General features: G+C 44.2%; 2 protein-coding genes across 2 annotated transcripts; one reads left to right on the top strand and one right to left on the bottom strand.

The window, feature by feature from the left end:
• Positions 1-682: 682 nt before the first annotated feature.
• On the top strand, positions 683-7,777 carry eva1c (eva-1 homolog C (C. elegans)). Its single transcript, XM_083771839.1, has 8 exons — positions 683-1,280; positions 1,774-1,976; positions 2,508-2,631; positions 3,309-3,455; positions 4,473-4,616; positions 5,507-5,584; positions 5,767-5,871; positions 6,248-7,777. The coding sequence occupies exons 1-8, from the start codon at positions 1,163-1,165 to the stop codon at positions 6,640-6,642; spliced, it is 1,314 nt and encodes a 437-aa protein (XP_083627965.1). The 5' UTR covers positions 683-1,162; the 3' UTR covers positions 6,643-7,777.
• Positions 7,778-8,923: 1,146 nt separating this feature from the next.
• cfap298 (cilia and flagella associated protein 298) lies at positions 8,924-12,501 on the bottom strand. The gene is made up of 8 exons (XM_083771862.1): positions 12,363-12,501; positions 11,819-11,986; positions 11,205-11,372; positions 10,824-10,891; positions 10,545-10,703; positions 9,892-10,023; positions 9,654-9,749; positions 8,924-9,504 (listed from the first exon to the last, which is right to left on the bottom strand). Exons 2-8 carry the CDS (start codon positions 11,955-11,957, stop codon positions 9,394-9,396), a joined length of 873 nt encoding a protein of 290 aa, XP_083627988.1. The 5' UTR covers positions 11,958-11,986; positions 12,363-12,501; the 3' UTR covers positions 8,924-9,393.
• Between the last annotated feature and the right edge of the window lie 3,525 nt (positions 12,502-16,026).

Genomic DNA, 16,026 nt, shown 5'->3' on the forward strand with positions numbered 1-16,026 from the left:
CGGCTGTGCAATACACAGTATTAATGTTGCACCATTAGTGTGTTCACGAATAAGCACTGCATGGCTATTCAGTGGCCCAGGACCCATTATTGGGTCTTGAGAAAATATTTTAAAAGGGTCAGAGTCTCAGAGAGAGAAAGTGGGATTTTCCTGAGGGTAACGAAGACGAAGAGAGAGAACTTTATTTATTTAACTTTATTGAGCCAATTTGAGGTCCAACTAAGTGTGAAACCTGTTCAGAATCAATAGTCAAATTAATTTAATGTGGTAGGGTAATGGGTTTCATCATAAAGCGTCCAAGTAGGCCCATAGCCTACCTAACTGTCAAACTGTACATAAAATAAATTCTAGTCTTTTGGAAGAATAATCACCGAGACATTATTATCGCCAGAATGAGAAAGGAAGGAAGGAAGGGATAAAGGGCAATATTTTACAAAAACGTAATGGGGAAGTGAAAGAATGGAGAGGGGAATAACACTTTGGAAATAATCCAAAAGGTAAACACGTTCCGTGGGAAAAAGTTGGCCAGCATTGCCTCACACGACACGACTGAGAGCCGACTGGACCAACCTCCCTTAAAAATCGACGTATGTGCCACGCCCACATCATAATTCCCACTCAGCTGTTAGGCTACTTTAACTTGCTTGCACATTCCACTCGTATCCATTCACAAATCCGTGATTGAAACAATTCGACTCGCGCGAGAAGGATTAGGAGTTATCTATCTACACGTGTCGGATTCAAGCGTATCGTCTGTCTGTTTGGAACAAGTTGTTGCGCAGATTCTATTTCTATAGGCTCCTCTGTTGTCGCCTACTAAAGTGCGCACTACTGTAGAGACTACTAAAAAGAGACTGAACATTCTGTTTGACGCAGTAAATGGTGCTGTTTCTGCACAGTAGGATGTTTTAGAGCCTATATAGGGACAGATAAGTAAAAAAGGTTATATTGACAGGCTTCTTTTGGGAAAGAATAAGATGCGCCTGATATTCAAAACTACTTTTCTGGATTCTTGCTGTTGCTTATTTTGGCACCAAGGTCCAAGTTGTATGAAGCTCCTGTAGCCAGTCGTGAAGTGTGTGGTGGTGTGTGTGTGTGTGTGTGTGTGTGTGTGTGTGTGTGTGTGTGTGTGTGTGTGTGTGCGCGCGCGCGCGCCCCTAACATGATCTCACAGAGAGGGAATTCAAACTATGGACTGGAGTGCTGTCGCGTCATTTGCCTCCTGTACCTCATACCGCTGCTGTGCGTCAGACGCCTCAATGGACTGGCAGACTTCTCAAGTAAGACATGACAATGACGAAAATTATTGATGTCGATATTCGATAAATAGCCGCTGCCTAGAAGAAGAAGATTATGTAAAGTATGTATGATAAGAGTATAAATAATATAGCCATGACATTGATGATGATGGAGAATTATAGAATAGGCCTATGTATTTAGTAGTACTATAATTAACCCTAGTAGGCCTATACTGTGTCTGTGGCTATTCAAAATGTTTTGTGCTAGGGTTTTGTGGGTGGGTGAGGTAGTAGCTCTGGTCCATAGCCCTAATGCTTCATTTTGCCTTGCATTAGCAGAATTAAGCATTAGGGCTATGGACCGGAGCTGGGGGGGGGGGGGGGGGTTGCTTGACATGAAATAGTTTTGAGAACCAGTGCTTGGCTTAGATGATGTTTATGATGATGGAAATTATATATGGTGTTGATATTGATGATGGTCACTACACCACCTAGAGTAGATGATAACCGTATCATTATTATGTCAACGGAACAGACTACCTGTCCAGGATCATCACCGGCCATTCGGTGCTTGCATGCGACGGACAGCCACTACGTCTTCACTGTCCACGTCACTCCACCATCTCCATCCAGTCTGCCTTCTACGGCAGCGGCAGCACTCTGCTGTGCGGCGCGACGCACACTGACACACCTGTCAGGCCCAAGAACCACAGCTGCTCAGCTTTCACTGCCCTGCAGGTGTGTTTTTATGTGCCTGTGATTCAGCACTTTCACTCACACTACTAGTCCAGTGATTTCCAACGTTGCAGGGCAGGGGTTTCTCAAACCTTTTAATTTCAAGGACTCCCATAACTGTGGGAGTGTACAAAATACTGTACACCCTCTGAGTTACATGTAAAAGTGTCCATTTGGAACCCCCTAAAGGAACCCTTAGGGTCCTGGACTTCACCACTTCTCCTTATCACCTATACGTTCATTGAATTCCTTGTTACTCTATTTGTCTAATCAGGGACTTGTTTGACCTGGGCTGAGTTAAACACCTCTAGGCTCTATTCCGATCCGATTGTGCTTTTAGCACTTTGAGATAGGCTACCGCTACAACATACATGTTGCAAAGTAAAATCCTGAATGTTAACTGCATGAGAGTTCATTTTTACCACTCTGACGATCACAATTGTAGATTTGACAGGCCTTTCTTTCCCTGCTGATTTGATCTGTAAAGCCTTTTATACTGAGTGACTGTTCATGTTCTTGTTCATGGCTGGTCAGAAGCTGCTGTCTGAATGCCAGAGCCACAGAGACTGTCAGCTGCCTGTCAATCACCTGCTGTTTGGGAAGGACCCCTGTCCTGGGACCACCAAGTACCTCCATGTGGACTATAAGTGTAAACCCAGTGAGTTCTGTACAGACTAACCCCACCTGTCCCTGACTTTTACTTTCAACAATAGCTCACTGATGAGCGTGGAATGTGTGTGTGTGTGTGTGTGTGTGTGTGTGTGTGTGTGTGTGTGTGTGTGTGTGCGCACTCACACACTCATGTGCGTCTGGTTTCCCAACCTTATTATTAGCTTTAGCACAGTCAGTAGGGGATTAAGAGGGGAGGTCTTCCGCTCCAGGGCCCACCACGGTTATGGGGCTACTAGGAGGACCACCTACTTGCTGTAGTTTTGATATTTGCTTATATTTATGATCAAATAGTGACTAATACTGTAGCAACACATGACAAAATGTAACATATAAAACATGCCTTTTATGCATAGAACAGCTACTGAAATCGCTTTACATATCTTGCTTAAAGGTCAAATAAGTTAATCAAATGAATAGCCACAGTAAGACATCTGCACACAGCTGTACTGTAGCTCCGAAAAAAGTGCATTGTACAGTAATCACTAATCAATCAGGCACACAACGTTTCGGCCATGCAACCTGACTAACACTGAAGATTTGACTATGTGGACAGTATTTTGTTGTTTATACTGCCATGTGAGCCACGAGTGCTCACTTAAAGTCTACCTCATCACTGTGCCTTCTGTCCTCATTGTACTCTGTCCTCATTGTGCCCTGACTCAGCGGAGCACAGAAGACATGTGGCGTGCGATGGAGAGAGCCTGGCCCTGCGCTGCAAGCCCCACAAGGTGCTGAACATCTACGCAGCTGTCTATGGCAGGGGTCCAGACCAGACCCACACTTGCCCCTCCTTACAAAAGACGCCGTTTGGTGAGCAGAGATTTCCCGAATGTAGCCAAGCATGCATGTGACCTTTACACACACACACGCACGCACACATATATTTATATAGTGCCTTTATCCAAGGCACTTTACAGAGATTGTATACTTTACATTCCCCCATTCAAACACACATTCACACACCGATGCCAGAGGAAACCATGCAAGGTACCAACCTGCACATCGGGAGCAATTAGGGGTTCAGAGTCTTGCTCAATTCGACACTAACTCTGGGGGAGCCCGGGTTTGAACTGGGAACCTTGTTCCATCTGGTCACTCTACCCTAGGGCTTTAAGCAACTAGTCGACTATTCAACTAGTCGACTAGTATATCCACTAGACTAGTCAACCTTTTTGGTACTAGTTGACTAGTTGATAAGACGTTTCTTTCACGATTTTGTAGGCCTCAAGTTATAGTCACCAATGTACACCAATGTCGCTCCAAATGATGTGACGTAGCGCTGCACTAGGGGGGAGAGGAGGGGCCGGGGGTGACGGACAGATCGATGAGATCCAATCAGGGCGTGCGCAAATCTCAGCCGCGACCCGCCCCTCTAGACCAGAAACCTAACACGTTAGCTCAGGCTACTAGTCGACTAGTAAACTAGGCAACTAGTCAACTAGTAAAAATGACTAGAAGTGAATGCCCAGCTACTCTACCCCTGAGCCACTGCCGTAGGATGGTTTCTAATGTTCTGCTTTCTCTCTGTAGTAGAAGAGGCTGAACAAACAGCCAAAAAGGACACGCACATCTATATACCTATATAGGCTAGGCTTCATCAAAATGAAGTCACAAATGAAGAAATTAAAAAAATCTGCACACCATTTTATGCTCCCAAAATATCTTTACTGAAGTGGTAACATTTCGCCCTTCCTGTTTTGAAGGTCTGAGGAAGGGCTGCGGTCCGAAACGTTACCGCTTCAGTAAAGATATAATTGGGAGCATAAAATAGTGTGCAGATGTTTTTTTTTTAATTTCTTCTGCTTTCTCTCTGTTCATCTCTTTCAGAGTGTTTTAACCATGAGGCAGTACACACTGTGACACAGTCATGCTACGGAAAACAGAGGTGTCTCATCGCTGTCGGCAACCATACGTTCAAGGACCCCTGCTTCCCAGGAACCAGGAAGTACCTCACTGTGCTCTATGCCTGTGGTAGGTGTCTTCCTGACTGGGGCTGGGATTCTAGACCCTCATTTATGTTATAGGAGGACTTGTGCTTGTTTTGTGTTATGTAAACTCTTTTCCAATATAAAGTGTCCTTGGGTTCTTAAGTGTAATGATGATAATCCACTCACTGCTAGGTTTTGGTTAGCAACATGATGTTTTTTGGTTAACACTGTCTGGCTGCAGTGCTAATCACTGGCAACCACGTTGCACACGCTGTCAGGCTGGATTATCATCCTAGGTGCCTGGACTGCTAGGCCAGCCCAGACCATGGCTACAGACTTTTAAGGCACTCTACCTCACATTGTAGTCACTACACCCATAGCCCTGATATAGTCAGGATATAGATGAATCCATGGAGCAGTGCCCTGCAGGCCAGGTGTAGGCAATCAATGCTGAGGTGTGCTTAATGTGACACCTCAAATATGGCTGTGCCCAGTGGCTTTGTCTATACCTCTGGGGTACAGTACTTAATTGTGTTAGTGTTCTATTCAGGTTCCCTATCAAGTGATCTGAGACGAAAAAAATAAACTCTGATCTCAGCTTGGAGAATCAGGGAGAACTTCCTGCCAAACTTCCTATAATTGGCCCAAATGCCAACGAGGCCATCGAGCGACAATGTTAGCGGTCATCAATTGTTTCAGATTTGACTTCAGTCCAGTGGTGGCACAATTCTTCTGACGCATAAAGTTGGCTGAATATATTGAGCACACAGAACAGAACAGAACAATGTTGTTTAGCCTTGTAGACCCAGACATTGTTGTTCCGAATATGTAATTGTGCTGTGATCTTTGAGATTGGAGAGCCTTGCAGGTTAGGTGTGGTTGCCCTGATGGAATGTCATTAGTGGAGTCTCTCTCTCTCTCCCTACCAACTAGTGCCAGGGACCCTGCTCAAAGAGGTAGATCTGGCCCTTCTCGGGTCCCCCTCACCTCCCACACTGGACATAGAAGAAGGTAATATCATGATCATCACGTCTTTCACTGCAGCCACAGTTAAGAGTTTCATTCCAAAACCAGATGTTCACTATTTGAATATGTTGGCATTCATTGCTGGCAGTTTATTGCCCTATGACTTGAAGAAGTATTGACAGATGAGAAAATGCCTCCCTTCAAGTTTGCCCTCTCCTTCCTGTCAGTTCCTCCAACAGATTTGGAGCGGCCTTTTCCCAAAGGCTCTCGCCTACCAGACAACTCAGGAGCAATGATGAGCAACTCTCTCATTACCTATGCTTATATCAAAGGTAGGCAATCTAACATGCACAAGTACAATGTTTATGTATAAGCTAGTATATTAGAAGTTTTCTTGCAATATAAGTTATAACCACGGCTAGTGAAAAATGCTTTGCAGAGTTCGGCTATACTGTACTGTGCTCATATATACACTTGCAAAAATATCACACATTAGTGCAAATCTAATGCAAAATCTGCAAATTAGGTAAACTGTGCATTGGCTATATATACCAGGGGTTCCCAAACCTTTCCATGCCAAGGGCTTCCATGTAGTCATAGCCTCTTGCTGCATCGTCCCCTTTGCGAAATGGCAGTTTGTAAATGTTGCTCTTTTGTCTACATTTGAAAACCTGTGTTATACAGTAAGTTGTCCTCTCTGCTCTGCAGAGCATCCAGAGATGGCTGCACTGTTGTTCACCTCTAGCGTGGGTGTCGGCCTACTGCTTACCCTGCTGGCTGTATCCGTCAGAGTGACCTGCAGGGGGCGCCTACTCAGAGACAGCACAACCACAGCAAAGTCCCCCCACCAACCCAGCCAGGATGAGGAGGAGGAGGAGGAGGAGGAGGACGATGAAGACGATGAAGAAGAGGGAACAGGCAGCTCTTTGATCTCGGCAGCAGACAGGAAGTCAGGGTATGACTGGGAGGAAGTGACATACGTGACTGAGGCAGCAGAGCGTGCAGAGAGGATTGAACGTAGGGAAATGGTAATACAGGAGATCTGGATGAATGCCTACTACATGAACGGCACATCCTGTGGCACATCCTGTGGACTACACTGATCTGTGACCTGCTGACGTCGCTCAGAACGGCACATCCTGTGGACTACACTGGTCTGTGACCTGCTGACGTCGCTCAGTGCCGTGAAAGGTGTTGCGGAGATTCACCAAAGACACATCGATTAAAAATGTGCAGAAATTTGGAAAAAAAGAGACGATTGATTCAAGTTCAAGTGTGTGCCGACTTGCTTGTTTACATAATTATCTTAAAAGTTGCTTGGAATTTTGTATGATTGAACAGGATTTTATGCTGTAAAAGCATAGTGACTGGTCAAATGACCATACGTCTAACCATGTCTTTAATTATTATAAAGAGCAGTTACAGAAGTGCAAATTCCTGGTGGGACTAGTAGTAATGACTATAGGGACAACAGTGATTGTTACATTTTTATGATTACTAATTTCACATTTATATGGGTTTTGTTTTGTTTTTTCTACCAAAAAAAGCAAAGAATATTCATATTTATTTCAGGAATAAACATGTCACATGATTTTGTGAGCTTGATAGATCAGCTATATTTGTTTTTGAGGTATCAAGCTGTATTTATTTTTAAATGAACACTGAGGATTTGACAGTGTTAATCCCACTAAATATCCTATATAATTTGTGATTCCTGCATGCCATGCCAAGCAGAATGTTTTCCCATGCAGTGGGTTGAAGCCAGCAACAACAGTTCCTGACTGGAACACACACAGGAACAAGTCTTCCCTGCTGAGGAAAAAGCACTGTCATGTGTTCTCCTGAACTGACGTCCTCCTCAACAACATGCTGGAGAACATGCACACTGTGTACTCTAGAACGTCCCCCAGAGGGGGAGAGGGTTCCGCTATGTGGCAACATCCTGCCTAAGAGCAGCATAGGGTTTCATTCGTGCTGCTGCCAAGGATGGATGCTTGGGAGGGGCACAAAGAAAGGAAAGGTGTAGCATCCCGACTCCTCACCCAACTACACATGTAAGTTGCCAAATGGACCCTCCCAGGTCAACTTTGTTGAACCACACTTGATTCCAAGCGACGGCATCAACAAGATACATAGATACACATGTACACAGTTTTAAGCACATTCATCAAAGTATGACTTTACTGGTGATCTCACAAAATGTGATCTTTTATTTTATACTTCACTTCTTTGCACAGCTTAAATAAAAACACGTTTACACTGTGAATGTTTGGAAATAATTTAACAAGGGATACACCTGAGGTTATGTGTCTACCATATGTTCAGATTCATGTGCAGACTGTGGCTGAACTGTTTATGTACAGTCTGACTATAATTGAACACATGCAGTGAAAGGTTATGAGAGGAATCTGCCAAACACTTAAATGGGCAAGAAACAACATTAACGCACTAGATGTCGGACTTGGTTAGTCAATTCCCCCTTCTGTCTATAAGGTAGTCTTAGGGGAACAAGTACATTAGCCAGAGCAATGAACAGAACACACATGTATATTGGTGGTCATCACTCATCATCTTACAAAGCTAAAATCATTCTGTCGTCAATATGACCTTTAAGTCAAAAAGCAGTGCACTGTTTTGAGGCAGGATGGTCTAATCATGTGATCCCAACACTAAACCAGATGATCTCACTAATTATTTCCTTCTTCTGTGATTAAAAGTATGTTAATCAGTAAAACCAGCTGTTTTTAATGCTTGTTTGAAATGAAAGGCACCCTGTGTACTCTTGGCTCTCCGCGTCATGTGATCTGACATCACTAGTGTTACCTGCACAACAGATTGATGCATAGCTGATGCATGAGACTTGTTAACTGATGCAAGCTCGCAATTCATTTCCAATGGGAGTCACATGGTTTGACACAACATTTTTGTTGTATGAGGGGGTCAGTTGAAACACAGCCGAAAGCCGTGCAACAAAAATGTTGTGTCAAACCATGTGCCTTCCATTGGAAATGCAATGGGGCGGCCATGACACTTACCCTTTGTTTACATCATGTTGTATGCTAGATGCGAAGGTGTGAGTGAGGCCTCAGCGTGCACACGTGTGTTGTGTTCATTCCAGTGGCGTAACTGGGCCCCAGTGCAGATATCTTGTGTGGGCCTCCCAAAATATTATTGTGGCATGGGGGGGGGGGGGGGGGGGGGGTTGTGATGCGATCTGATATATAAATATTAATTAAATCTGTATGTATGTTTACATCAATTTGCATGTTTCACTTTCAATCAATCTGTAGGACTGCAGGGCTGCAGCCTGGCTATCAGAAATTACTTTGGACAAACTTTAGTTAAACTTGCAGAGTGACAGATTACTTTACCTGGGTTATCTTCTGATAGTGCTGACTGCTGACATGACATAATAATCCCATGATTCCCATCTAGTGTTTCATTAGCGCGACGGAACGCGACAAAATAGTCTACAGCTGAGCTTGTTGTGCTGCTGACAGGCACAGGCAGAGCGCCATGAACACAGTATACACACCATAGAGGCATAGATAGACTGTGAAACAAGGTGGTAAAGATAACAAGGAGAGGACAGTGATGTCACTGTTATGCAACAGGGAAGTATTATGGACTTGAAGCTGTTTATAAACCAGTCAGTCAGTGACATCGCTGGCTAATCCTTGGTGTTACTCTTCCTGCGACCGATAGCCCCTGAAACCAGGCTTGCCTTTCACCGTCGTCTCGTCCTGACTCTTTTTCTTCTCTTCTTCTTCCCCCTTCATGGGCCCCTAGGGGGCGCTGGGCCCCGGTGCACCGCACTGGCTGCACTGCCTTATGCTACGCCCCTGGTTCATCCGCTACCTAGGCCCCCATTTGATGTTATTGAGACCCTGGAACTGTCTTTTCAGAGCCTGTCTGTCCGACCACTGCGAATCCAGATGGCTGTCATCGTCGGCGTCCTCAAGTTTCTGGAACATAAAAGTGTCACCAACTTTCAGAACCACATTTGCCACAACCAGGAGTATGGATTTGTAAAAGACTACTCTGCAGTCCACATTGCATTTCAACCGGTGTAATGTTTCAGTGAACATGTTGCTTGGTCCTGCCCTGCCCTCACCTTCAGATCCTCCTGTCTCCTGTACTGGTGCATCATCATTTGTTTCTGCTGCTCTTCTGTGATCAGAGGCTCTCTCGCAGGCGCCCCCTGGCCACTCTGAAAGGAACAGCCGCACATACGGTACATGTCAATATACACTACAGACTACAGTATGTATCACACAATACCTCAAACAGACAAATTAACTGTATTATGACTAAAGGCAGTTAACATTCATTTAGGCTGTAAGAGGCCTCACCTTTTGGATTTTAACAACAATCTTGGTCTTCTCATTTTTGCCAATGTAGTCTTGTAGCTTTTTCCCTCTCTGCATCTCTTTGGCAGCCCACCATAGCTGACACTCATCCTCTGTGATCACCTGCAGAGCAGCCTGGAGAAGGAGACAATAATGGGAGGAGTAGAGATTGATGGATTGAGAGAGAATGACTGGCAGAGAGAGAGAGATTTTGTGAGCTTGATGGATCAGCTAAATTTGTTTTTGAGGTGTCAAGCTGTATTTTCTTTTAAATTAACACTGATTTTACATGTTACCCACTAAATATCCCATATAATTTGTGATTCCTGCATGCTATGCAGTGTTTTCCCATGCAGTGGGTTGAACCTAGCCTGGCTAATAAACCAGACCGAATCAGCCGTTGGGAAAAATAATTGCATCCCGCGACAGTGTTGTGTGATATTAGTCTGGCTTATTAGCCAGGCTAGGTTGAACCCAGCAACAACTGTTCCTGACTGGAACACACACAGGAACAATCCCTGCTGAATAAAATGGATCAGACCACAATAGTGTTTTAGTAAAGCTACATTCATAATGCCTTTCCTGGAGCTAATACATAATTAGACCTATTTGATCCCCATGAGAAAACATTGATGAAACATTGTTGAGCCATTTACCTGAGTCCCTGAAAGGTCTTCCTGGTTCTCAAACTCCATCCTGATTGGGTCGTGGGGAGGCAGACCCATGGGGTAAACAATCATGACTGCACCCCTCAGCAGGTCTAAGGCTTCCTTCACCACCTCCATGGTGCTGCACACATTGGCCTGCACTTGTTTCTGAAGAACAAAATAAAGCAATATGAAAGCTCTGGAGCTGTGAGTGTGTGTTTTATGTTATAAAACACTGAATATATAACTGGGGGCAACTGCTACTTCCACAATAAACGCAAAACTTACTTTTGAGATCAGTGCCCTTGACTCTTCCATTGTCTTCAACAGTACCTCTTTCATCTTCTCGTTTGGAGCTGTTAGAAAGTAGGCGGACATTTTTATTGTGAGATGCTCATATGGATAGCATGTACTGTCTGACACTCTTCAAAATCACATTCCCTCTTTCAATAACCGAAAACATGCAATATGATATTGTATGCATTATACAACACTATTTCAGAATAATTACAGTCCCCGCAGAAATAATTATAAAGCTCACAACACGTTACATCACTATGCATTGTGAGCTTGTACGTTAACAATTTTCACTGTTTTAAAAAGTATTCAGCCATTTCAAAATAGAATGTCAATTTGGGCATCCCTGATATGAAAATGTATTTGCCTTACCATGTCCATTCCTCCGCCCCATCTCGTCCTTCCTCAACACTGGCCCTCCACTGGGGACACACTTGTCTTCCCACTCGTCTCTCAGTCTCAGATCCACAATCTGGTCATCGGTCAAGCCCTGCATGTTGGGAGGGAGTGTGATGCCATGGTCCGCCAGCTCTGGGATCTCTGAGAGAGTTTCAATGAAAAGACGCAAACGGTTGATGATTTCTATGACATTCTGTGATGTACAGGATGTGACTTGGACCCTCACAACAAGTGTGTGGTGTGTGAACAGACCCTTAGCGACAGTGCAGTGACTGGCTCCCAACCTTTTCTCTTTTCTACAGGGCCCACATGAAAATCTTGAAAGTGGGCCGCAATTGCCATACAAATACAGGTTGAATTGAATATAAATGTACCTTAATAGAACAGTATATTTAAACAGTAAACTCCACCGTGTTCATTTATCAATTTGACTGAGTGTATATGGAACCAAATGGAACTGTAAGGGTCAGTCAGTCTGATTTTACAGTGCACTAGGCAGACTATGCGTTGTCTGGTATTTTGGGGGGTGACTAAAAACATTACATGAACCCAGCAGTGCTCCCCAGCATGATCTCACCAGCTTTTACCTGAACATATCCTGTCCACTTTGAGTCTCCCGTTGTAAATGGCTGAGATCTGTTGGATGAGGGTGTCCAATAGGACTTCCACCGTGGTGTTGAACAGAAACTGACTTTCATCTCCTCGCTTCAGATGCAATTGCACCATTTTGGTGCAAGGAGCCTGGTGTTTACTCCCTGAAATATGAGATTAATAAAGGTGGAAACATAAGGATCGGTTTGTAATCGGTTTAATTTTTAGAGTAAAGCTTCTCTTCGGTCAGTGGTATCCATAGCAACGTCATCAAACACTGCATGGACGCTTCCAGAAACAGCTAACTTTGATCGCTGTTGCACCGAAACTCGAATACCGTGACTGTAACAATAATATTAATACCGGTAATACATAATTATAACAGAGCAACAAGTCACATTATGTAATAGCTTACCAATTTAGGTATAATAACGCCACACCAATAACACTGGTACAGTATGTTTGTTGACATCGTTTCTACATTATTGACGCCTGTTCGTCTCAACACTATTCTGTATTTACTTGAAAATAGTAACATACCTGCCACGTAAAACTGCAATTAATAGGTTGGGTCCACTTCAGTGATATAAAACACGCAGTTCTTCCTCTTACCAACACATTGATAGTAACTAACAACAAGAATAACCTCAAGTCAAATTAGCATCCTCCTACTCCTAGCCTCGTTCCCACAGACCCACAGTCACAGCCTAGGCGAAGAGAAAGTGGTGAACGCACATGCGCAGCGAACCTAGTCGGAACACTATCGTTTCTGATTGGTGGAGGCGCTGCCCGTTGTAACCATGGTAGCGCCGCAGCGCGTTATTTAAGTTGGGCCAGAGTCAGGCTGTTTCCACACTAAAGCCCCGTTCACAAAATAGACTGTAAAAAAAAGGTTTTAGCACGTAGTCGTAGAAGCTGGGTGGGCGTGTCTCAACTTGACCGTGACGTAGCCCCGACCTCGCTGTGAGGCGCCGCGTTGCCATGGTTTGTCAACAAGACACGTCACGTTAAACTGCCATGCAGTTTTAACGTGACGTGTCTTGTTGATGGAGTTCGATGTTACCATGGTTTCCACTTCGTTTTTGTTGATTTTGATTCACTTAAAAGGGCAAGTGACAGGATACCATAACTCATTGTGAAATCAGCAGCTGCATGTTAGAGTTTTACAATAGCACCCTACTGTACTTAAACTACAAAGTGAGCAGAATGATCGAATCAAAAGCCCACAAGTTGGAGAACAGCACAGATTGTCCTTCTGGTTCCATTGAAGAAGGGGAGAAAGGAGAAACAGCAGGGTTCCTGAGATGGGTGAAGAAACGTTTGTTCAAAGTGCAGAACAGCCCCGATCCAGTAACGCTACTGCGTTTCTCCAGAGTGGAGGACATCATCAGCACAGACACCCATGGGTCCAGTGAGGTGGAGGAGGGCAGAAGAACGACAGCAGGCTACCAAGTGAACAGATCGATGATCAAATCAAAATCGTACAAGTTGGAGAACAGCACAGATCATCCTTCTCCTGGTGCCAGTGAAGATGGGGTTACAGGAGAAACAAGGGGATTCCTAAGAAGGCTGAAAAAACGTTTGTTCAAAGTGCAGAACAGCCCCGATCCAGTAACGCTACTGCGTTTCTCCAGAGTGGAGGACATCAGCACAGACACCCATGGGTCCTGTGACTACAAAGTGAACAGCAGGAAGGAGAAGAAGAGTTTCTTTGGAGCATCAAAGAGTACAAGCGGTTCTTCACTCATCATCAGCGCTCCAGTGCAATCACCTCAAGCCCAGGATGAACCTTTTGCTGAAGATGGCTTCAGCAACATCTGCACTCCACCACCATCTGATACTGAGCAGCCATCCACTGCCACCAACATCATCACAACTGAATCATCCATCCAGGTTGTAGCATTAGTTCATGCTACTGAGCATCCATCGTCCACCGCCATCAGCATCATCATCACACCTGAATCCAGTGAGGGAAAGCCAGCAGTAGTTCAAACAGACCATTGGGAAGAGGGTGCTGATGGAAAAGACAAACTGATTGAAAGTCTCCTCACGCAAGAAGAGATGAACGAGATGACGGCGACAACAAAGAACAACAACAAGGTCCTGAAAATGGAAGGAGAGAAGAATGGGGTGTTCAAGAAGAGAAGAACATGCCCCAAGTCTCTGCCCAGAATGGTGGATGAACCCTGGGCTGGAGATGCAGGGAACTCAGGGAACACTTCAGAAGATGATTCAAACCTCATCAGCACACCACCTCAGGCCCAGCTTGAACCTGGGCCTGAGGATGAACCTGCTCCACCACAACTAGTCCAGGAGATTGGACCTGCTCCAATCTCGTCACCTCAGTCACAGGATGGACCTCATGCTGCTGAAGATGCAGGGACCTTCAGCACCTCAGAGGGAACTCCTAAAAAGAAGAAGAAAACCTGGAAAGTAGTGAAGGAAAGAATCAGGGACACTTTTGCTAGATGCATCATCACACCTGAATCCAGCAAGGTGAGTCCAGCATCAACACATTCAGACGAATGGTACGAGGCAGAGATACGACAGATACTACAACTAGATGAGTTGGAACGCCAAGCATCTCAACAAGCCCAGGAGAATGGATCTCCTTCACCACCTCAGTCACAAGTAGAGGTACCCTGGTTGGAGGAACCCTGGTATGTCCAAATTCATCAAAAGTTGGTCAAAGGTTGTCAAAGCATCTATGACGCTCAAGATATGGCATTTTTGGGCCTTTTTGGAGATTTTTTAACCGTAAAAGAGTATCTATGCAGAAAAACAGCAACAAACGAACCGCATCTTTCAGAGGCTGTAATAGAAGCATGAGAATGCTTCGCCCCGTAAAAACTGACTAGCATCTCTCCCAGCCTGGTATCCTATCCCAACAAGTCTCATGTTTTCATGTGTCTTTATACCTCTCTCCCAAGCCAGGCACCCAGGGGTCCCATGAACAAGAAACAATAGGTGTGGCAATGTGTAGCTCTGGGTACACACTGTTTGTACCCCCTCCAACTGTATATATTTTCTCCATTTTCAACAGTTTTTATATTTTGACCCTTGCTTTGACAATGTAAATGTATGTTTTCTCGTGCTAATAAAGCTTCTTTGAGTTTAATTCAACTGAATTGAATTGCTGTATTGTGTATACAGGTGGGGTGTGCCCCCTGAAAGGACGTCAGGCAAATGACAACTTGTGATATGCTTACAATCAATAAATGGTAGATCAATAAATGACAGAAATTGCCATAACACTCCCTCCTCTTGGCACCTTTTGCATACATGAAAATAGTAAGATAAACAAAAAGAAAATTGCAACATAATAGGCCTACAACAATACACAAACATATTACATATCCATACGTTATTGCGCACAATGTAAACAAATAGCCTATAACCGATAATCGAAATTGAAACATACAGTACATGTTAATGTGATAATGTGATGCAGAGTACACGAGAACTCTGCATTGATGCTTGTGTTTTTCTATACATGCTTGTTTTGCTTATTTTAAGCACTTTACAGTGACATAAAGTGTGTGTCACATGGACACCCCCCCCACACACAAACACACACCGGTGGAGTAACAATGTTCTGATTTGAATCTATACAGGTTTTAAGCCCAGTCCTTGCAGGCAGTCCTCTGACCCTTACTAAACAGGGGCAGGGCTACCATTTTATCAAAATCTGTTTAAAACCTTATATGCATCAGGAATTTGACAAATATATGAAACCTTTATTCATTCTCGAAAAGAGCACTGAGGTTTACCCTCATTTGCAATCTTTAAGATTTTGAATTTGTGTTTTATACAGCCTATATAAAACACAGAAATGACAAAAGACCACAACAGAAAATGAGTAAGTAAAAAAGAAAACTATTACATAGTGAGGTCATTTTCCCTGTTTGCCTAATTTAAGACTAAAGGCTTACATTGTGAGCTTTTTCAATCATTCCTCCAGGAGTTATCTAAAGCATAAGGTTGCATTTAAGATTGCATTTCCTATAAGTGGGGATTGAACTCACACAACCTTTGACAAGAATCTTCTAATTTTAAGCAATAGGCAGACAGGTACCATGGAAGTATATAAAAAAATCACACCCGTGTGAAGTGAGTGGTGCAACTCCGTGTGGGCGACCCCGGAAGTTCCAGACCCACAGGACCACAGCCAGGGTGCCGGCCCGGTTCCGGCGAGCCGCCCCAC

The sequence above is a fragment of the Protomyctophum parallelum genome (assembly GCF_964188405.1).
Source record: "Protomyctophum parallelum genome assembly, chromosome: 1".
NCBI lineage: Eukaryota > Metazoa > Chordata > Actinopteri > Myctophiformes > Myctophidae > Protomyctophum > Protomyctophum parallelum.

Excerpts from the sequence above, each read along its gene's own strand:
- eva1c (XM_083771839.1), top strand. The coding sequence starts at position 1,163 with ATGATCTCACAGAGAGGGAATTCAAACTATGGACTGGAGTGCTGTCGC. Across the intron at positions 3,456-4,472 it reads CTTACAAAAGACGCCGTTTG|AGTGTTTTAACCATGAGGCA; the intron begins GTGAGCAGAGAT and ends CATCTCTTTCAG. Across the intron at positions 5,585-5,766 it reads CACACTGGACATAGAAGAAG|TTCCTCCAACAGATTTGGAG; the intron begins GTAATATCATGA and ends CCTTCCTGTCAG.
- cfap298 (XM_083771862.1), bottom strand. The coding sequence starts at position 11,957 with ATGGTGCAATTGCATCTGAAGCGAGGAGATGAAAGTCAGTTTCTGTTC. Across the intron at positions 11,373-11,818 it reads AGTGGACAGGATATGTTCAG|AGATCCCAGAGCTGGCGGAC; the intron begins GTAAAAGCTGGT and ends AAACTCTCTCAG. Across the intron at positions 10,704-10,823 it reads CAAGGGCACTGATCTCAAAA|AAACAAGTGCAGGCCAATGT; the intron begins GTAAGTTTTGCG and ends TTTGTTCTTCAG.